General features: G+C 45.5%; 2 protein-coding genes across 3 annotated transcripts in view; both read left to right on the top strand.

The window, feature by feature from the left end:
- RHOA (ras homolog family member A) overlaps positions 1-12,648 on the top strand; it is a 55,415-nt gene extending 42,767 nt beyond the window's left edge. For both annotated transcript variants that reach the window (XM_046652369.1, XM_046652462.1), the window contains 4 exons: positions 2,293-2,450; positions 6,013-6,133; positions 10,318-10,448; positions 11,380-12,648. In XM_046652369.1, coding sequence (XP_046508325.1) covers positions 2,295-2,450; positions 6,013-6,133; positions 10,318-10,448; positions 11,380-11,553 — 582 coding nt within the window. In that variant the 5' untranslated portion in view covers positions 2,293-2,294 and the 3' untranslated portion in view covers positions 11,554-12,648. The remainder of the gene's footprint in view (positions 1-2,292; positions 2,451-6,012; positions 6,134-10,317; positions 10,449-11,379) is intronic.
- A 1,300-nt stretch (positions 12,649-13,948) lies between these two features.
- Positions 13,949-15,112, top strand: GPX1 (glutathione peroxidase 1). Its single transcript, XM_046641271.1, has 2 exons — positions 13,949-14,277; positions 14,554-15,112. Exons 1-2 carry the CDS (start codon positions 14,032-14,034, stop codon positions 14,911-14,913), a joined length of 606 nt encoding a protein of 201 aa, XP_046497227.1. The 5' UTR covers positions 13,949-14,031; the 3' UTR covers positions 14,914-15,112.
- The last annotated feature ends 8,053 nt before the right edge of the window (positions 15,113-23,165 follow it).

Here is a 23,165-nt window from a genome sequence, read left to right on the forward strand (position 1 = left end):
CCTGTGTATATTCTTGATCCAAATCAACATCTTGATTGCAACCTCATGAGAGACCCTCAGCCAGACCAGTGATCTAAGCTGTTTTTGTTTTTTTTTTAAGATTTTATTTTTTTCCTTTTTCTCCCCAAAGTCCCCCGGTACATAGTTGTATATTCTTCGTTGTGGGTCCTTCTAGTTGGGGCATGTGGGACGCTGCCTCAGCGTGGTTTGATGAGCAGTGCCGTGTCCGTGCCCAGGATTCGAACCAACGAAACACTGGGCCGCCTGCAGCAGACCACGCAAACTTAACCACTCGGCCACAGGGCCAGCCCCGAAGCTGTTTTTTTTTGTTGTTGAGTTGTAAGAGTTCTTTATATATTCTAGATATAAGTCCCTTATCAGATATGTTATTTGCCAACATTTGCTCTTATTCTATGGGTCATCTTCTCATTTTTTCTTTTTTTTTTTTTAAAGATTCGCACCTAAGCTAACATCTGTTGCCAGTCGTCGTCGTCTTTTTTTTTTTTTTCTCTTCGTCTTCTCCCCCAAACCCCGCAGTACATAGTGTATATTCTAGTTGTAGGACCTTCTGGTTGTACCATATGGGATGCTGCCTCGGCATGGCCTGATGAGTGGTGCCATGTCTGTGCCCAGGATCCAAACCAGCAAAACCCCAGGCCACCTAACCAGGGTGCATGAACTTAACCACCTGGCCACAGGACCAGCCCCTCATTTTCTTGATAATATCTCTTGAAGCACAAAAGTTTTAAAAATTTTTATGAAGTCCGATTTATTGTTTTCTTTGGTTGCTGGTGATGGATATATTCATGAGTCTACTGTTCACAATATATTGTGATAAATATATTATTCATAATAGCCAAAAGGTGAAGGAACCCAAACATCTATCAGCAGATGAAGGGATAAACAAAATGTGGTGTATATGTATATATACACAATGGAATGTTATTCAGCCTTAAAAAAAAAGGAAATTCTGACACATGCTGCAATATGGATGAACCTTGGAAGACATTATATGGAGTGAAATAAGCAAGTCACAAAAGGACAAATACTGTATGATTCCACTTACATGTGGTAGCTAGAGTAGTAAAATTCAGAGAGACAGAAAATAGAATCGTGGAGTTATTGCTCACTGAATATAGGGTTTCAGTTTTGGAAGGTGAAAAAAGTTCTGGAGACAGGTGGTGGCAATGGTTGCAGAACAATGTGAATATATGTAATTCCACTAAACTGTACACTTAAAAATTGTTAAAATGGTAAAATTTATGTATATTTTAACACTTTTTTTAATTAAAAATGTTTCATGGTTTTAGCTCTTACATTTGGACCTTTAATCCATCTTAAGTTAAATTTTGTATATGATGTGAGGTAGGGTTCTAACTTTATGACAGTGCAGTGCTGTCATGATTACTATAGGTTTGTAGTAAATTTTGAAATCAGGAAGTCTGAGTCCTGCAACTTAGTTCTTTTTCAAGATTGTTTTGGCCATTTGGGGTCTATTGAATTTCCTTGTGAATTTTCTGACCAGCTTGTCAGTTTCTGCAGCGAAGCCACCTGGGATTTTGATAGGGATTGTGTTGAATCTGTAGATTAATTTGGAGGATATTGCCAGTTAACAACATTGTATTTCAATCCATAAACATGAATGTCTTTCCATTTGTTTAGTTTTGCTTTAATTTCTCTCAACAGTGTTTTGTAGTTTTCAAAGTATGTTTTGTACTTCTTTTGTTAAATTTATTCCTATTTTATTTTTTTAATGCTATTGTAAGTGAAATTGTTTTTTAATTTTATTTTCAATTTGTTGTTGCTAAGGTATAGAAATACAGTTTGATTTTTATATGTTCACCTTGTATCCTACAACTTTGCTGAATTTATTAATTAGTTCATAGTTTTTTAGCGGATTCTTTAGGATTTTCCACCTATCTTCGAATTCCATCTGTGAATTAAGATAGTTTTAATTCTTCCTTTCTAATGTGAGTGTCTTTTATTTCATTTTCTTGCCTAATTGCCCTGGCTAGAACTTCCAGTATCATGTTGGATAGAAGCAGCACGAGTAGACATCCTTGTTTTGTTCCTGATCTTGAAGGAAAGTTTCTAGGGTTTTCACCATTAAGTATAATGTTAGTTATAGGTTTCTGGTATGACCTTTTGGTGCCAAGTGGAAAGATATACTAGCAATTTGTATTTGGGTTTGCTAATAGAGCCTTAGGCCCCATGATGAGAAAAGTTCGTCATAGCCTGAATCTGTTATGGCTTCTTGTACATTCTAGATAACACCCTTGTCTTACCTTTCAGCAATGGCTGCCATCAGGAAGAAACTCGTGATTGTTGGTGATGGAGCCTGTGGCAAGACTTGCTTGCTCATCGTCTTTAGCAAGGACCAGTTCCCAGAGGTGTATGTACCCACGGTGTTTGAGAACTATGTGGCAGATATCGAAGTGGATGGGAAGCAGGTAAGTCCACTTTCTATAGCAACTGGTACTATTTTGCATGTTAAGCTATTCATAGAGCCTGTAGAGAATTGGGGGCCTTTTTGTCTCTTCAGTGTACACTAGAACAATAACAAAAATGTTAGAATAAGAAATCCATTTTCTTCATGCTTCCTGCCATCTTAGCCCAACTTTGTTCATTTTTAATTATCATCTAGACTTTGTCCACGTTCATATGTATTTCACATGAGGAAGCCTTAGCATATATGTTCTTTTCAACTTTATTTATATTCGAAATTTAGTTTGTTGCCAAATGGATAATGCTAAAATGAACCCCTTTGTATGGATGGACTTTTTTTATTCTTAGTATTTCAATAAGTGCTGAAGTATGAGATTATTAGGTCAAGAGGTCCTTATTGATTATGCTTCTCAAAGGGTTATACTGGTCTATACCACCAGTAGTGTGACATTTAAACAACATCCTCATATTTAATTTTTTAAAATGTGTTTTGACTTGAACGTAAACAGGCTGCCACAGTTGTTTCAATTACCTGTCATTGGCACTGAGGACCGTATTTTCGTGTGTCTGTCCTAAAGCCCACTGGCAAGACTGGGGTAAAGCTCTTCTGGAATTAGAGTACATGTTTTTTTATCTTCTGGTCCCTTTTATTGTCAAAATAGTATCTCACCCAGCTTCCTATACATCTTTTGAAGAGGAATGAGATTCCCGTTGCAGATGGGTCAGCCGAAAAGAAAAGCTAGAACAAGGGCTCTTCTCCAACAGACACAGTCCTCTTGGGCATTCAGTCACATGTCTCACGCTGCTAGCATCTAATTTATTGGCTTCCATAATTCCATCTTCTTTCTCCTTTCTCATTTTCTTGCTTTTTCTACTATCCCTTTCTGTCCCAGTGTTACCTAGCCTCAGTTTGTGGCACCATGGATGGAAAACACATTAGGCCAGCTGCTTGGAATTGTAGCGTTCCTCATTATAGGGTGTCCTGATAGTTCTGTGACCATGAGTAAGCTTCCTAACCTTTGATCTGCGTTCATTTGTAAAGTGGTTAAAACTTTAAAGGTCACATCAGGGTTCTGTGAAGTAGCTGAAAGCATTTGGAAGCACCAAAGCGCTTTACAAATCGGGCTAAACAATAGCATACTGAAAACCCCCTTTTTACAGTTTGTAGTCCATTTGATCCGATTGTAATGTGGGCCACAATGATTGCTCTCATGTACCATTAGGAACCCCAAGGCACCGTTTTGGCCAAGAATGGATGAAAAAACAAAACAGTAAATTCCAGCCTAACAGAACTTTGTCTGGATCCTACCCTGCAGGTGGGCCAGTACAGAGTGTTGCCAGTTCAACTTCAGTCAGTTCTCTGCATGGATGCTTGGATAAAGGTGTTTCTGTGGGCCTGGTAAAAAGACTGTTTTTTTGGGCCGGCCCGGTGGTGCAGTGGTTAAGTTTGCATGTTTTACTTCAGCGGCCCATGGTTCACTGGTTTGGATCCCGGGTGTGGACCTATGCACCACTTTGTCAAGCCATGCTGTGACAGGTGTTCCACATAAAATAGAGGAAGATGGGCATGGATGTTAGCTCAGGGCCAGTGTTCCTCAGCAAAAAGAGGAGGATTGGCAGCAGATGTTAGCTCAGGGCTAATCTTCCTCAAAAAAAAAAAAAAAGTTAAAAAAAGAAGACGACTGGTTTTGTGTAGAGATAGGGCCCACTTGTGATAAACTGGGTGGAAATGTGCTGAGATCTTTGGGCCTGCTGTCACATAACGGCCCTCTTGTCTAACTTAGATTGCCGCACATACACGGAAAGACTCAGCAGCTTAAGGGAAGCAGGATCAGATTGATGTTTTCATAGCACATTTCTCAAAAGCCTGGTGATATATATTGCTGGTTTTATCCTGCCATTCCCTCCAGAGAGAGCAGCTATTGGTTACTCTGTGTCTGTGACCATCAGTTGGAAAAGTCTTTTCCACCTGTGGCAGTACATATGTTTTAGGGGCAGTAATGGCTTCTGGAAGCATCGTCTGTGCATGGAGGTCTTGGAACAACCAGGATCTTACCCATAAGAAATTTAGGGACCTTGTCTTAAAACCTTGAGTAATGGTCTCTGAGTATCTTTCTTGTGCTGCCAGCTTTGAACATGCCTGACCTTGGCAAGATAGGGGAGCCCCCTCACCCAGGGAGAGAAACCCTGAAATAAAGGTGCTTGATGTGGAATAGAGTATCATGGCCTAGCTGCCTATCTCAGAGCAACTTTGTAGCCCCAAGGTGGGAGGGGGCGCTGCCTGGGAATGTTCATGAGTATGTACTAACAGAGCCTAGGGAACTGTCCAAGATTCTAGGTGATCATGGTCCTGGGAATAAGGCCTACCAAAAATGGAAAGGCCCATTCTGACATGATACAGGCCCGGTACCCTGGAATGGAACCATTTATCAGGAGATAATCAGGGTTGGATGTGTCTTACTGAACACTCATGAGGTGTGGAGGGGCCAGGGGAGTGGGATTTGGCAGAGTGAATGAGCTGTACCGTTTTGAGGTCAGAGCGGTTGTGAGGATTGGGCATCAATATGTCATAGATACACATACCAAGCTGATGGTGTGTGTGCATGACAGAAGTGCAGTGGGCCTTGTAGAGGTTGTAGGTGACGCATCCCGGGGCAGAGGTTGCAGGTGGAAGAGATAACTAGCCATCACCTTTAAGAAGCAATGATATTTAGAAACTCTGCAATATGGGTTGTGAAGGTGCTAGGAGAAGAAGGGTATTCCAAGTATTGGAGGGAGAGCTTCTTGGGCCGCAAAGGGTGTTAAAAAATCCACTCTGGTTGTAAGAAGAAGTGACAGAGTTGGCTGCAGGGCTGGATTGTGTGAAAGAGGACCTATGTCCAGAGCCCAGGCATCAGTTTGCCCTCCTACTACAGGAAGGTGAGTAGGTTCCCAGGTTTGAAAGGAATACCCTAATACCTATGTGATCTTTTCATTCAGCCATTCAGACATTTTTTGAGCAGTAAAGGCAGAGCTAGAGGCTTTTCCTATCAGCTCAGACCTTGCCTGACACCCAGTATGGTATCTTTTCTTACCCACCAACTTAAATACAGTCTTATCTCCATGTTTCCACATTGGAGCAGAATGATGAGACCAAATAAGGAAATGGTTAAGGGAGATTGTATTAGGAAAAATCACTTGGTCTAGTTTTTCCCTGTCTTGTACACCTGGTGGAATGTTATTTACAGTTTGAGTTCCCCTCTTGTTCATCCTTCCTTTCCTATGTGGAATGTTATTTATAATTAAATACTTGTTATAAGCTATAAAGTTACTTTTGACTTGACATTTTGAATTATGCACTTTATTGAGTTCTAGTATCTGTTTATAAAATTTGCAATTTTGAGAAATTTCAACCTAAAACAATTGAAATACACCCTCCATCTTCAGGTTTGATTCTAATAATTGTGAAGTCTTGTGTTTTACTCTTTCAGACAGTCTGCCATTAGAAGGGACCGTGGTAAGCGTCACTTCTGAAAGTGAATAGTGGAATTAACCCTGGACTCTTGTGTTTATTTTTTTCTATTGCAGGTAGAGTTAGCTTTGTGGGACACAGCTGGGCAGGAAGATTATGATCGCTTGAGGCCTCTCTCCTACCCAGACACCGATGTTATACTGATGTGTTTCTCCATTGACAGCCCTGATAGTTTAGGTGAGTAGCCCTGCAGCCTGGTGTTTGTCACTGCCTGTGTGCCTGGCTGATCTGTGGTTTCTCAGGTCCTTTCTGGGCATCAGGTGGCTAAAAAGCAGACATAAGCTTCAGAGAAGGAGTCATCAGTGACCATAGTCCTAGAGCCTTGGGACTGTGGACCCTGGGCTCTGGGCCCCTTCTCAGCCTAGGTCTCCCATGGCTTCTGTGTCCACTTTGTAATGTAGGTGGATTCCAAATACAAAGCCATCTTTCAGACTAAGATTTGGGGAAGGCTTTTTTGGGTGCCCACACCTTTTTTCAATACTTCATATTGAGCCTGCTGCCTCCCAACATCTAGACTGGTGATTTATTGTTTCCTGGTAGTGTTATTAAAGCTCTATTTTAGCTCTTTTCTAAAGTGTCTTAGCTAATAGAGACTTGAACCTGACCATTCCACTACTTCAGTTGGTCACATGTTTCAGAAGCCACATTCCTTCAGAAAAAGACTGAATAATGCTGACCTCACACTGCATAACAAGGCACCAAGGCCTGAAAGAGAACTTGCTTTCAGTTTGTGCTGAAGATGATGAAATGTCCCACTTGATTCTGCAGTGCTCTATCTTTACAGGGCAGCAGATGGGCCAAGGATATTGTCATCATTAACACAGACAACCTTTGAGGGCTTGCTGGTGGCATGGGCTTATATTGTGGAGTTAGGATTAGAGTGACCACTTTTTTTGTCATGTTTGTACTCACTTTAATGACAATACTGGGGATGCTCTGAGTCTTTGAACACTTGCCCAAGGAACCAAGCTGAGATTAACCCCAACTCCCTGCAGTGTCTCCCAGGACTGAGACAAGAGTGGGTACTCTCTGCCGTTAGTTTACTTCGGTCATTTTCTCAACAGTTGTGGTTTAGTTATGGTTTTCAAACTTATCTGGCTTCCTTTGTGGGGCTTTTGGAAGGCACTGGAGGTTGGGGCAGAGCTTTAGGCCACAGAGAAAAATGGAACCATGTAACACCCTCCTCTCTGACATATTATGGACTTTTCCTAAATCCTAGGGGAATGAGGAAGACTGTGTGTCCTTTGCCTCATCATCCAAGGTATAAATACCATAGGGACAGAAATGCCTTTAGAGCAAAAGTTATTGTTCTTCAGTCTCACTTTTTTCTTTTAAGAACAGGTCTCCTAGTCTTGAAAGGAGGTCTTTAGCTTTTGACCTCTGTCTGTTTACTAGCCAAGAATTATTTCTTGCTGGCCTCTTCCCCAGAGGGCAGACCCTAGGGAAGGAGAGCAGAGGTAGACAATAAACAGGCAAGAGAGAGTGATCTCTGTCTCTGAAGTAGAAACACATCCAGGGATAGGGTCTAATGTTGGAGGATGCTGTGCCTTCACTGGAGGTCATTGCAGGAGTGTGATAGGTAGCTGGGTCCCCTTTGCTGAGCTGACTGAGCTAGCTTGGTTTTACTAAGGGCCTTTTAAAAGTTTTGTTATCTTGGCTAGGGAGTGGGGGAGAATCCCACCAGTAGTTTGCCCCAGTAAAATGTGTCATGGGAACTCAAAAGCATTTATCAAGAAACTGAGAGGCCGGCCGTGTGGCCGAGTCGTTAAGTTCGGGCGCACTGCTTCGGAGGCCCAGGGTTTCGCCGGTTCGAATCCTGGGCATGGACATGGCACCGCTTGTCAGGCCATACTGAGGAGGCGTCCACATGCCACAACTAGAAGGACCCACAACTAAAAATGCACAACTATGTACCGGGCGGCTTTGCGGAGAAAAAGGAAAAATAAAATCTTAAAAAAAAAAAAGAAAATGAAAAGCTAGTTGTCATCCTAATGGTGGACTTTGTTTTTACCTGGTTGGATGTTAGACCATGGCCCGGAGTCTAGGTGTAGGATAACAAGTTTAATCAGGAATCAGAATGTTGGTGTGCAAGTTTCAGTCCTGCTGCCAGCCAACCCTGTGATGATAGTTTACTTTTTGGAGCCTCTGCTGTCTCACTGGCAGTTGGTCTAGAGTCTAGTTCTAGTTGAGATCTGGGGTCCACAAACTTCTGTAAAAGGCCAAATAGTAAATATTTTAGGCTATGTTGGCCATGTGTTCTCTGTTGCAACCGCTGAATTTTGCCAGAGCTACTCACTCTACTGTTTAGCACAAAAGCAGCCATAGAAAATATATAAATGAATGAACTTGGATGTATTCCAGTAAAACTTTATTTGCAAAAATAGACTTACCAAAAAAATTAGACAGGCAAGATTTTATTTGCTGACCCCTGATCTAGATGATGAGGATTCCTTTTCTCTAGCTTTCTGGAATTCTCAAAGGCCCCCAAAAAACCCCACTGTAAATCCGTATACAGTCATGTGCCCTGATATCAGATTACTTCTGGGATGGGACAGATTATAGGTGATTGCCATCACCAAATTAAAAACTAAAAAATTAAGTTCTAAAATTATTCGTGAAAAGTGAAGATAAGACAGAAGCAATTCATTTTTATTTATAATGTGTCCTGAATTCCAGAGGATGGGGGGGCAGCTCTTGGAGTAATCATTTCATATATTCAGCAGATAATTATTGAGCACCTACTTAAGGAACTTCTAGGTGAAGGGGGACAAAAGAGGAAAGACAAAAGTAAAACAAAAAAAACCCCAGTAAATCCAATAGCAAGATATGATACAAATAACATTTGTAGAAGTGAGTATGGAAATAGGCCATGGGTATGCTGTTTTAGAGCATGACCATAAGATGGTCAAGAACCTCACTAAAAAGGTGACTTCTGAGCAGAGACCTGAGGGAGGCCAATACAGATATCTAGCAAAAGAGCTTTCCAGGCAGGAGGATTAGCAGGTGCAAAGTTACTGAGGCAGGAAGAGGAAGGAAGGAATCCAATGTAGCTGTAGCAGAGGGGCTGGGAGTGAGGGTTGCAGAGGCATGTGGTTAATGGTGTGGACTTCTTTCATCATGAGTGAGATGGGAGCTCTTGGGAGGTTTGAATAAGAGAGCAGTGTGATCTCACTCACCTTTTAAAGTGATCACTATTGCAGCTGAACTGAAAACTAACCATGGGGTGCAGAGGAGAGAGCAGGGTTCAGCACTGAAGCTATTGGGCTTCACCATTAACTGTGCTGGCCCTTTTCTCTTTATTGCTCTGAAGACTGGGGTGCTGCACTTCTTGGGAACCTCTTTGTTCCAGAATAAGGCTTTGAGTTTCAAGTTATCACATTATTGATAGAATCAACTCTAGCTGCTGTAGCAAAGGAAGAAAGAAGCAGTCAAGTGTCCATCTTGTGTGGTGAAGAGTGCAGCATTGAATTATATGAGAGTTTCCTGACCTCACTCTTGTAGCATCTCTACCTGATGTGGTCCTTCTCCCAGAAGACAGAGCATCTTTCCATAGTCTAAGTAACTCCTGCCTTTTGTTAATTTGTCTTGCCATCAGAGTGAACAGTTTACTTCTAAAATACAATCTCAAATTACAGTCAGTACCATTTAAATGATGTCGTACTAAGTACTTTGTATGCATTGACTCAAAATAACCCTATGTAAAGTAGGTATTACTGTTATACCCATTTTATAAAATCATCCCTGATAATGAGATGCTCAAAAGGTGTAGGAGGTTGAACCTGGGCCGCACGTCTGCCACAATGTAAATACAACCTTTCTAAATTAGTACAGTATTGGCAAGAAGCTACAGCTGGTTATCACGTATTTTCAAAAGTCACTTGAGCCATTTGAAATACCAGTAACTCACAGGGTGGGGGTCATGCTCAGGGTCTATGAGCAAGGTGTAGAGACAACATATGGACCCTGGGCCAGCCCTGTATGAGGACTCCTTCTGTAAGCTGTGGTCAGAATCATCTGCCAGCAGTGACAGGGATGGCCCATGGGGTGCCTCCTTCCACGGGATAGGTGGCACCACCGCAGAGCCACCCTGTGTTCTGGATCCTTTGCTCCTCTAGAGCCTTTGCCTGCCCACCTCCAGAAGAGCTGAGCTCCTTGGTGAGACTGAGAAAAGTTGGTGATTCTGTGCTTAAGGAAAGGGGGTTAGATTTTGCCTTTTTCTGTAGTTTCGAAACTAGTAAAATTCCATTAAATGTCCAGCATACTTCTGAAGTAGTTTCTTTGCAATTTAACTAAGGCTCTTGGAGATTCTTCAAGCTAGAATTGTTTGTATCCCCAAATTATGTGCATTTTGCTTCTTTCAGAAAACATCCCAGAAAAATGGACTCCTGAAGTCAAGCATTTCTGTCCCAACGTGCCCATCATCCTGGTTGGAAACAAGAAGGATCTTCGGAATGATGAGCACACAAGGCGGGAGCTAGCCAAGATGAAGCAGGCATGGTCTTGGGGGCGGGGCTCTGCTTTCCTCTTGCATTCTTGAACTTGGGTCCAAGGTTGGAGGTTCAGGGAGCCCAGCAGAAATCCTCATAGGCCAGGCTATTTCAGAGAGAGTCCCAGAACCCTCTTTCTGTCCATCCAGCCCTGATTCACTGGCACCTGCACAGAGGATCCCTAAGACTCCCTACTATGAGGCAGAAGCTCTCCTATGAGGTATTGCTATATCCCCAAGGATTGCCTGCCTAAGAAGGGACCTTCACAGCAGTAGTCAAGGCTCCAGATGTAGGAACTTTAACAAGCTCTTGATTTCCCCCTCCACTTACTACCTTGGTATATATGAGGCCAAAGATGAATTGGTGGCAGCTGAAGGATTGGGAAATCCTGAGGGCAAGGAGTCCAGAGAGAGAGCCCTGATGGCTTTATAAAAGTGATGATGGAGGTGGCATCTTGGCTTCTGAGAAGCCAGGTGACCCAATGGCAGGACTTCCTCATTGCAGGAGTGCCTTGAGGTCTTCAGTCCATGTTCTCCCAGTAAAGTTTCTCTGTCTGAATGTTAAGGTCAGGATCTATTTCCTTCCATGAGCATTAAGTCCTCTGTGAAGCTAACTATAAGAAGACCCAGGGGCTCACCCTGTATCGACAGTTTGAGTAATTTTGCCCTTAATTCCCTCCTTAACCTTCCAGGGGCTTAACCTTCCAGAGGTTCTGGCCTCAACCTTCTTTCTCTTTATCTCCCAGAGAAGAGCTCATTTGATAGGGACTTTATATTGGGGGTTGGGGGGTTACTGCATATGAGTTTGATAAGACAACTCAAATCTGGGAGTTTGGCAGCTTTGAAAAGAAGTCTTTTAGCTGAATTTGAGAGAACTCGACACCTATTTACGGTTTGTAACACTGTTAACTGAAAGCACTCTTTTTCTCTTTGCTAGGAGCCGGTAAAACCAGAAGAAGGCAGAGATATGGCAAACAGGATTGGTGCTTTTGGGTACATGGAGTGTTCAGCAAAGACCAAAGATGGAGTGAGGGAGGTTTTTGAAATGGCCACGAGAGCTGCTCTCCAAGCCAGACGTGGGAAGAAAAAATCTGGGTGCCTTGTCTTGTGAAACCCTGCTGCGAGCACAGCCCTCATGCGGTTACTTTTGAAGTGCTGTTTATTAATCTTAGTGTATGATTACTGGCCTTTTCCATTTATCTATAATTTACCTGAGATTACAAATCAGAAGTCATCTTGCTACGAGTATTTAGAAGCCAACCATGATTATTAATGATGTCCAACCCACCTGACCCTCTGGGGTCCTTCTGACACCGCTCTAACAGCCCTCCTCTGCATCCCACCTGACACACCAGGCGCTAATTCAAGGAATTTCTTAACTTTTTGCTTCTTTCTAGAAAGAGAAACAGTTGGTAACTTTTGTGAATTAGGCTGTAACTACTTTATAACTAACATGTCCTGACTGTCATCTGTCAGCTGCAAGGTACTCTGGTGAGTCACCACTTCAGAGCTTTACTCCTTAACAGATTTCATTGCATAGCTCTGGAGTGGGCATCCAGTTTTTTGAAAATGTGCTCAGCCAGAAAGGCCCAAGTCCGTGAGCAGCTATGGCAAAGTTACAGTTCTGTGGTTTCATGTTAGTTACCTTATAGTTACTGTGTAATTAGTGCCACTTAATGTATGTTACCAAAAATAAATATATCTACCCCAGATTAGATGTAGTATTTTTTGTATAATTGGATTTCCTAATACTATTTGTCATCCCTGCAGAAAGTGTATTGGTTTTTTAAAAAAGGAAGTGTATTTGAAAATAAAGTCAGATGGAAAATTCATTTTTAAAATTCCCGTTCTGTCAGTTTCTCTGATAAAAGACGGCCATATCACCCATTTTCGGCCCCTCATATTCCCAGTTCCCCCCTCCCCAGAGCTGGGCTAAGTAAATAGGAATTTGGTTTCATGCCTCAGGCACTTAGACACTTCAGAAGGTGGCATAACCTGCCTCACCTGGACTGCAGGGTCTGGCTCTAGTTCACAGTGCTCTTTCTCCTTACTGTATCCAGGTTCCCCGCCCCCCCCACCGCCCCAGAGCAGCCACCAGTTCTCTTGGTTGGCCCTCAGTTTCTCTCTTCTCTCCAGCTGACTAAAACTTTTTTTCTGTACCAGTTAATTTTTCCAACTACTAATAGAATAAAGGCAGTTTTCTAAACTTCCTGTATGCTGGTGTTTGTGTTGCTCTCTCCAGGGCTGGGAGTGGGAGGATGGACTCAGGCTAGCGCACCTTGGAAGGTTCCTTCAGGGTGCAGAATAATCTTGTCATCCCCCCACCCCACTCCCACCACCCCCAGTAACCTGGCTCTTGCTAAGAATGTGGAAATGAGGGCCCGCCCGGTGGCGCAGCAGTTAAGTTCGCACATTCCACTTCAGTGGCCCGGGGTTCACCAGTTCGGATCCCAGGTGCGGACATGGCACCGCTTGGCAAGCTATGCTGTGGCAGGCATCCCACATATAAAGTAGAGGAAGATGGGCACAGATGTTAGCTCAGGGCCAGTCTTCTTCAGCAAAAAGAGGAGGATTGGTGGCAGATGTTAGCTCAGGGCTAATCTTCAAAAAAAAAAGTGGAAACGATTATCTTGTGTCACATCCAAGTACATGAGGGGTGCTCCAAGCATTCTTCTGGGCTAATCTCGGGAGTGTGATGTTTTCCTCTTACTCCCTGTCCATTTTCAGTGTCTTTTACTTCTAGGCCTGAGCTCCAGATGAAGTTGGCTGGTACAGAGGATGGCCTGAAATCAGCTGGGTCCACTGGGCCCTCCATGCTGTTGGGCTCCACGCCAGGAAGCTGGGGCAGGGCCTGAGGGTCTCCTGGAGAAAACCTGTGTAAGGGCAGTGCCGCACTGAGGGTGTAAAAGGAGGAAAGAGACCAGAGACCTGGCGGTTAACAGATCCCAGGCAGCCCCAGAATGCAGGGAAATGACTTAAAAAGAGCTGGTTTTTGGAGCCCTGAGCCCTGGCTGCACCAGCATTGCCCACCTTCTTCCAACTTAACCTTCCTAGATCCACGGTGCCTCATCGCACGGAGAACTTGCCTTGGCAGCCGCTGCCAAGTGCACCATCACCACAAGTCACAACTCAGTGCACCTGGCAACAATAGGAAACACTGCAAGAGCAGTAACATGGCATGGGGCAGGAGGGCCACCAGCAGCGCCTGCTGCTATGGCGGGCCAGTCTCCTGGGGCCACGCCCCAACATTTAACTGAAGAACCTTTAAGAAGCCAGAGTCCTCTTGGGCTCGGGCTTGGGTGGGGTAACCAAGGCGGCTGTCGCAGGGCCGACGCTGCTCTGCCTGGGCCGGATTAGACGTGCCCGTGGCTCCGCAAGGTCTGGGCGGTGCCCGCATCCGGCCAGGCCGCACCCTCCCGCCTGGCAGGTCACCCGCGGAGGGTGGGCGGAGGCCGGATGAGGCGGGACCGAGGGAAGGAGCAACCGGAAAAGTGCCTTACCACGTGACCCTATCGCCCGCCTGTTGAAAGGAGGTGCAGCCGAGGTCCTCTACTGTACGAGTCCGAAGTTCGTCTTTCTTTCTCAAGCCATGTGCGCTGCTCAGCTTGCGGCTGCCGCCCGGCGCTCGGTGTACGCCTTCTCTGCGCGCCCGCTGGCCGGCGGGGAGCCCTTGAGCCTGGGCTCCCTGCGTGGCAAGGTGCTGCTCATTGAGAATGTAGCGTCGCTCTGAGGCACAACGGTCCGGGACTACACCCAGATGAACGAGCTGCAGCGGCGCCTTGGGCCCCGCGGCCTGGTCGTGCTCGGCTTCCCGTGCAACCAGTTCGGGCATCAGGTGCGCAGGGAGGGGTGGAGCGGGGGTGGGCATGCACCCGGGATTAGGAGCGCCCGCGGGGCGTCCCCCGGGCCTAGCAGCTGCATGTCCTGGGCGCAAAGAGGCGGGGTAGCGGCCCACTTCCCTCCGATGCTCGTCACGGCTGGGATTCAGGTCGGCCCTCGGGTTGTGCAGGAAGAGCAACAGCCCGGAGACTCATCGAAAAACTCCTTGTTTGCGGTTAGAAGTTTTCCCTTCCTCGCGGCCCCGGGTCCCAGCTCCTCTTCCCTCCCACAGGAGAACGCCAAGAACGAAGAGATCCTGAATTCCCTCAAGTACGTCCGACCTGGCGGCGGGTTCGAGCCCAACTTCACACTCTTTGAGAAGTGCGAGGTGAATGGTGCGCAGGCGCACCCGCTCTTCGCCTTCCTGCGGGAGGCTCTGCCTGCCCCCAGTGACGACGCCACTGCGCTCATGACCGACCCTAAGTTCATCACCTGGTCTCCAGTGTGCCGCAACGATGTCGCCTGGAACTTCGAGAAGTTTCTGGTGGGCCCGGACGGTGTGCCTGTGCGCAGGTACAGCCGCCGCTTTCCAACCATCGATATTGAGCCCGACATCGAAGCCCTGCTGACCCAGGGGCCCAGCTGTGCCTAGGGCGCCCCCTCTACCCCTCTGCTTGGCAGTCACAGTGCTTTTCTCTGGGGATTTCATCCATGATGGCGTTTCCTCTAAACATGCATGAGGAACGCCTGATGTTAAGGAGAATCCCCCGAGATGGGCTCTGGTCCTGTCTATCGCATCCTCATCTCTCCCAGACCACGGCTTCTCACTAATAAAGTGCCAGGAGTCAGCAGAACTGGGTGTGTGTCCTGTGTTAGTGTAAGCTGGAGAAGCTTCTCTACTAACCTTATTGTCAGGTCTGGGAGCTTAAGCCCCCATTCCTTGACCCTTATGCTAGCCAAGCCAGAACTTCCTATCCTTGTGTCTGCAGTGTATGGAATTCACTCTTTCCTATGTGGAAAGCCTGGCTCCTGTCTCTCTGCCAGGACATGCAGTTGGGCCATCCCAAAGCCCTGTTACAAAAGAAAGTCCTTATTCTAAAAAGAGGAAGACAAATCAGGGGCTGACTGCCTAACCCCAGGAGCAGGCCTCTCCTTTCTGAGTATTTGCTATGCATGAAATGACCTTCACAAAAAATAACACCACAAGCTCCCTCTCACACTCAGAGTCTAGAGTCTGCGGCCTCTCCAAGTGTTAGCCCATACAAGCCCATTTTACGTAGTTGGAAGCTCAAGCAATATTACAAATTCTTTTCCCATTACTTTGTTAGATCTTTGCATATTCCTACCCAGCACTTATATCTCCTCCAATGCTGTCCTCACTGGTTGCTGCCACTCATGTATTCAGGGTGAGAAGAGTATACAACTGGCCCTTCTGACCATGCCCTGAACGATACTTAGCAGTTGCACGATCAGGCTCAGGGTAGGGGCATATCTTGGCGGCCAGCTGCTGCTTTTCAGGCGTGACTCAGGTGCAACCTCTCTATCTGTTGGCCCTGCTGTCAGTAATCTTTCCAGACAGAACTGGAGCCTTCCTATCACAGTACAAGGGACTCTGCAGGGCTTGGATGCAGCTTCTGCTTAGACAGACAAGGACCCAGATACATGTTGGCAGAGTCATCCAGTCCAGAATGTGGGCCAGAGCTTCTGGGGTTTTAACATTCATGCTCAAATCGGTGGCTCAAGTCCCTTCTGTGTCTTAACCAACTCTCAAGAACTTTTCCCCCAGCCCTAAGCAGGAATCATTGCTGCCTCCGCCCTCCCATTCTGTCTGCCTTTACGTCATTAAGGGGTGAAGGGCCCTCGGAACCCGTTTTGGCTCCCTCTCCATCATCAGAACTTATGCACAGGCCCACCTCCCTCTGGCTACAAGTCCTTTCCACCTCAGTGCTTTAGTCCCTTCTGAGGTGATCAAGGCAGAGCTGTCTTTCCCCTTTGGACCCCACCAGACTCCACCCTACCTGTGCTCTGAGAACTTTTTTTTCCTTCTCCCCAAAGCTCCCCAGTACGTAGTTGTATATTCTAGTTGTAGGTCCTTCTGGCTCTGCCACGTGGGACGCCACCTCAGCATGGCTTGATGAGTGGTGCTAGGTCCATGCCCAGGATCTGAACCTGTGAAACCCTGGGCTGCCGAAGCAGAATGCACAAACTTAACCACTCGGCCATGGGGCTGGCCCAGAACTCAAGAGTCTTGATTGCATCTCGTCGGCTTCCCCAGAGGGTAAGAGTCTAGGAGGTGGACTGCAGCTATCCATCTCCTCAGGGCCCACAGAGCCTGGCATATGACATATATCAGCAAATGTTTGTCAATTAATATAAAGAGAAAAATTTTCCATTCAAACAGGGCCAGGGCTTTTTGACCGTCATTTGTAGACTCCAAATCTGACTCCTGGGATGGAGAATAGCAACCTATACATCTGGGTATATCTGGTTATACCCCAGGCCATCTGTGACCTCCTTAAATCCCACATCTCTTCCCTAAAAGCCCCTCGCTCCCTTACTGTAGTGGTCATCATTCAGTCCTGTGCCATGTGCTCTGCTGGGTGACAGGGATACAGTCCTCAGGAAGGCAGAAAGAATATATAATTACTAAAAGCATGTTTAGTTCTGTGAGGTAGTACAGGGTACCTTGATAATAAATAAGAGGGCCTGGCCCAGTAGGGAGGATCCTGCTTGCCTCCTGGAGGTAGTGACTGAAGCTAAAGAGGAGTCAAGAAGCAGTTACCCAAGGAACAAGCTGATGGAGGGTGGACAGACAGAGGTTACAGTGTTCCAGGGCCTGAGGTGGGAAGGTGGCATCGTTGACAGTTGGACAACACAAGTGGGAGCAGGTTTGGGGAGAAGGGGATGTGTTCAGGTTCAGATATGGTACATCCAGATGAAGATATCTGGAGCAGGTGGTTACAAGAAGCTCAGAAAAGGAGTGTGGGTTGGAGACAAAGGTCTAGCCAAGGGGGGAGTAAGTAGCCATTGGAGAGAATAAGGTCACCTGGGAAGAGTGGCAGGAAAAAGATCAGGGGACCTAGGCCTGAAGCCTGTGGATTCACAATCCTACTGGGTCAGATGGCAGAGAGGCACAGCTGAAAGGAACAAGGATGGAGTCAAGGAGCTGAGGGAAGGGACATTCATACAGAATGGTTAGATGGGACAAGTGCTTGTGGATTGAATATTCCTCAGCAAGTGCGGTTTCAGGGGGACAGCTGGAGCTGAAGCCAGATAGCCAAGTGCCAGAGATGTAGTAGGTCCTGTTCTAGGAGCTAAACATATAGTGCCCAGGAATCACCTGGGTGCTTGTTCAAACCTATGTTCCACGGCCTACCTCTAGAGATGCTCATTTGGAAAGTCTGGTGACTTAGAGTTCTACTCAGTGACCTACAGTTGAACCCATGAGGAGAGACTTCCTGCTTCAACTCCTCTTTCCTATTAAGGGTCAGTGTGCCCCAGGACACACTTTGGTTAGGCTCCAGGATAAGAACCCAAGGCTTTCCAAACTGACTCCAACTTTGTCCCCTCAGGCTGCCTAATGACTCACCCCTCCTCACCCACTCTTTTTTCCTCTCAGTTTATGCCTCTGGCTGCCAGGGAAGGGAACTTCTGAGTTCGCAATGTGGCTGATTCTGGCTGGCGAATATTCCTTCTCAGACTTCAAGCTGCCTGCTTCCCTTAACTGAAAGTCTTTTCCAACTCTCTCTTCTTCAGGAAGACTCAGAATAAAGCCAGTTAACAAATTATCTTCCTCCCCAAGAAACTGGGCATCTTCCCCCAAAACATACAAACACACACACACAAACACAACGCTCCCACACATACACATTCTTTATCACTCAACCATGTAACTGCTATTGGCTCTGACCTACACGCACCCCACCGCACCCCATTGTGTATCAGCAGCTCAAATGAACAAGTAAAAGCGAAAGAATCCCAGTGAGCCTGCCTGAGGCCCTAGCCTTTGGAAGAAGTGGCTGCAGGACATTGCTTGATCTGGGAGCAGGCAGCAGTATTTAGGCCTTCTGTGAAAGGGATGGGCCCTGCTGTTAGTCAACTAGGTCCAGAAGCTTCCATTTTAGTACTTCCAGAAATGATGTTTTTTTTCCTTTTGTTTTTTTCAAACATTAAATCTGATAAAATTATGTATACCTATATCAAATCACTATGATGTACACTTCAAATATTTTACAATTTTATTTGTCAATTACACCTCAGTGAAGCTGAAAAAAAATCTGATAAAATTTGGTCAGGCACTTCTTATGCAATTAGCCCTTTATCAGATGACTTCCCTATTCTGTCTCGATGTAGGTCCACAAACAACATTTAAAGCAACTTTATTTTCAGAGCAGCATTCCTGGACTGATGAGCCAAATAAATCTTGCGAGTTTTAACTTTTGTGTAATACTGAATAAAAAATACTAGCTAAAGATTTCCCCAAGAGAACACAGCATGGATTCGTAAAGAATGGGCAGGGATCCCTGTCAGAGTACCCTGAATTTGGCAGGTTTTTGATGTTACAATCACCAAAGAGACTGGAAGAGCATGCTTTCACACAAGGAGGTGTGCATATCTGGGCTGGCACTAAGATAAAGCCCAGCTCCAGCTGGTTAACAAGTTACTAGACATGTGCCTCGCATCAGGTACTGCTGGATTGGGAGCTACAAGCACAGATAAGAGAGGTTCTTGCCCAAGGAGTGAGGTCCCATGGGCCCTGGCCCTAGGGGTAACAGAAGCAAACTCTGAGCCCTGACGTGCTTCAGCTTTGACCTCCCCAAGAACTCAACTCCAGATTTGTCATGTGAGAAAACAAAAATCACCATCTAGGTAGGACACTTGCTGGTGGGTATTCTGTTAGTTGCATCGAGAAGCATTGAGATTGACATGACATGACGGTGGTGTGCTGGGCAGGGGCCCAGCAGCCTTTCCATCATTCATTCTGCAGACAGAAGCTCCACCCCCATCACCCCACCCAGGTCTACTGTAAGCGGTGGCCAGCAAGGCCAGGGGAGGACACCACAAAACAGACCCATTTTATCCAAATGCCTAGAGTCTGAGCAGTATCCAGGGGCATGTGCAGACCACTGTGGATGGTTTCCTACAGTCCTGCAAGCCACCTGGCTCCTCAGGAAGGCAAGTGGAGAGGATGTGAGTCTCCCTGCAGAGAAAGCACTTGTTACCCCAGCCTCCTCTGACCCCAGCATGTGACTATGCCTGTGTACGTGTGTGTGTGTGAATCTAAAGAAGCCCTGGTTCCCTGAGCATACCTTTGCAGACTCATCACGCATCCCCAGAGGCAGGCCAAAGAGAATGTTAAGCAAAGCATGCCTTTGCTCCCTACACCAGTTGCTTAAGTTTCTTTCCCAACAAAGTGTCTGCAACATCACCTTCCATGTTCCTGTAGCACTTTTATCACACAACACATGACACTATAATTACATGTGAAAACATCTTCCCCAACCACATTGGCTGTGAACCCCTGGAGGGTGGGGACTGTAAGCATCTAATAGATTATTAGTCAAATGAAAAAGCGATTAATATCTGGATAATTCTTTCATTAATTCATCCAAGAAATGCTTACTGAGAATCTGCTCTGTGCAAATGGCACACACACAATTAACATCTAAATACCTGTTTATGGTTAAGACATTGATGGTAACAGAATTAGAGGAGGAAGAGAAGGCACTGGCCACAACTGGGTGCAGGGTGCCACACTCCCCATCTGGGCAGGGCTGGCCACCAACAGTGGCATAACCAGAACAGAATCTGAGCAAACAGCATGAGTTTCCAACATAGGAAAGGTGATCCCACTTTCCCTCTGTGAGAGTGGTTCAGGTTTTTGCCTTTGTCACCTTCCTCAGTAACCTAATCCTTATATAACAGAGGTTATAATGTCACTGATAAGATGTTTAATACTTCTAAAATGTACTTCTAGAGCTTTTTATTTTTTCACAGTCCCCTGGGCAGGTTAAGGAAGCACAGGCACAAAGAAAACAAAAATATTTCTCTCCTGATGCCACCTTTAATCACAAGGTGCCCAATATTTGTGACTACTGCCACATGTGCTCTGTGACTGCTGGCCAAGTGTGGACAAAGGGTGACATGGGAAGGCCAACTCCAGTTAGGTGGAGAGCAAGCCATAGTGCCAGTCAAGGTCAGAATTTTATGACTTGCAACAAAATAAAGCTTGAAGTTCACACACCCAGGCGTTACAAACCCTCAGTTAGATCACCACAGTCCAAGATCAAATAGTATGTGACCAAACAGCCAGGCCCGTTCCCTTTAGCTCCCTTCCTGCTTTCTTTCCTATTCTTCTGGCCCAAACTCCCATGGCAATGGGTGGGTTATTCAGTTGTGGGGTTTGGTTATGGGGCCAAGTGAGTGTCCTACTAAGCCTGCACCTCTCCCTAGGGTAAATGGCCAAACAGAGAACACAGCCCTGGGGCCAGAACATCTCCTGAGCTGAATCACTCAATTCATTTCCTCCCAAATCCACAGGTCACTCCCACAATAGTGGGAACACACAGGAAGATCATTGTTCCCAGTTATCAATTTTTAACATTTTAATCAAACTCACTAAAAAAGTTTTAAGAGGGCTGGTCCGGTGGCGCAGCAGTTAAGTTCACACGTTCCACTTCATCAGCCCGGGGTTCGCCGGTTCAGATCCTGGGTGTGGACATGGCACTGCTTGGCAAGCCATGCTGTGGTAGGCGTCCCACATATAAAGTAGAGGAAGATGGGCACGGATGGCAGCTCAGGGCCAGTCTTCTTCAGCAAAAAGAGGATTGGTAGCAGATGTTTGCTCAGGGCTAATCTTCCTCAAAAATAAAAAATAAAAATATTAAAAATATTAAAAAAAAGTTTTAGGGGCTGGCCCCGCGGCCGAGCGGTTAAGTCTGCGCACTCCACTGCAGCGGCCCAGGGTTTCACTGGTTCAGATCCTGGGCACAGACATGGCACCACTCATTAGGCCATGCTGAGGCGGCATCCCACATGACACAACTAGAAGGATGTGCAACTAAGATACACAACTATGTACCGGGGGGATTTGGGGAGATAAAGCAGGAGAAAGAAAAAAAAGATTGGCAAGAGTTGTTAGCTCAGGTGCCGATCTTTAAAAAAAAAAATTTTTTTTAAAAGTTTTAAAACTTTGGAAATGAGGACCTTCTGACTTTAAAGTTTCACTTTATTCCTTGCATTTTAACTACTGGCACTGTGTAATCTTAATATAAGTTTTTAGGAGCTACCCATAATTGGCAGACTATTTTTATAGCTATTTAATAGCACTGAAGAGATCCAGGCTTAAAAAGATTTTCCAAAGTTTTCATTTTTAAAATTAGATTTTGTCCCTCTTTCTAGTGGTGCTGAGTACTTGTCCTACTTCTGCTTCCTTAAGACTGACCCATGCCATAAATGGTAGAGAAGAAACTGCTAAAAAAAGAAGAGGGAAGCAGACACCCTCTAATGTAGGTTCTGAAGTAATGTCGGTAACCCAACTTTCATTTTCCATAAATAACAGGACTAAAGGTAGTGTTTCTCATTTGATAACATTTTTTTTTCCAGTTTTTTTTTATTGAGTTATTGATAGGTTACAATCTTGTGAAATTTCAATTGTACATTAATGTTTGTCAGTCATGTTGTAGGTGCACCACTTCACCCTTTGTGCCCACCCCCCACCCCACCTTTCCCCTGGTATCCACTAAACTGTTCTTGGTCCATAGTTTTAAATTCCTCATATGAGTGGAGTCATACACAGATTATCTTTCTCTTGCTGGCTTATTTCACTTAACATAATTCTCTCAAGGTCCATCCATGTTATTGCAAATGGAATGATTTTGTTCTGTTTTGCAGCTGAGTAGTATTCCATTGTATATATGTACCACATCTTCTTTATCCATTCGTCTCATTTGATAACATTTTTAACAATTTCAAAGAACTTTCACAGAAGGGCACTTGTCAGGGTTGGCTCCGTAGATGTAGAATTATTGAATGCTGTACCTTATCTGCAGGGGATTAATTGATACATGGTTATTCAAGGCAGTTTCAATTCCAAATTTATTTTCCCCTGCTATCTACACAACTGCCAGGAGGCATCTGTTACCAGATGATGCATGATAGATGTTCCAGGGAGTGCAAATTAATTTAAATTAGCCAAAACCCAACATAAAAATAGTAAATCTGTTCAGATGACCTACCACACCTTCACCAGGCCAGCTCTCCCTCCTCCACCCCTAACATTGAACATGGCTCGTGTGTTTCTCCTCTCCTCCCTCATAGCTACCCCTCCAGTGAAATGTTACTAATAGGTTTCTGGGCTGCACCATTTTTGGTGTAATGCACCCTCAGCCATTTTGTCTCTGCTCCAAAATCTCCTACAATATCTGTGGGCCATTTAAGGCAGGACATGGGGCCCCTCCGGCCTCCTGTCTAGCTTTAGATCTCAGGCTCTTTCAGTAGTCTGTGCCCAGCTCAGTTGGCCTAACGCTCTTTGATCCTGCCCTGCTTGTTCGAGAAACTCTAGTCTCCCCTCCTGTAACAGGCACCATCATTTCTATGCTTTCTTCAAGACCACATTCAAATGCTACGCAAGTCAAAGGCTCCCTTTGACAGCTCCAGGCCCAGTCTTTGGTTCATATTCAATGGCACTTACCACACACTGCTTGGCACTGGGGTTATTTGTGGAAGATTTCTTGTCCTCTGTTAGACTGTGTAAGTGCAGGTATTGGGTCTTATTTATCTTATTTTTCTCTGAGAGCAAGAACTGCTAGACAAGTGAATGGAGACTCATGCAGACCGGCTGCCTGGCATCGTCGTTGCTGTGGGCTTACTACCCACTCCAGAGGAGAGCTGTATTTTTTGTAT

Source organism: Equus quagga, chromosome 1 (assembly GCF_021613505.1).
Source record: "Equus quagga isolate Etosha38 chromosome 1, UCLA_HA_Equagga_1.0, whole genome shotgun sequence".
NCBI lineage: Eukaryota > Metazoa > Chordata > Mammalia > Perissodactyla > Equidae > Equus > Equus quagga.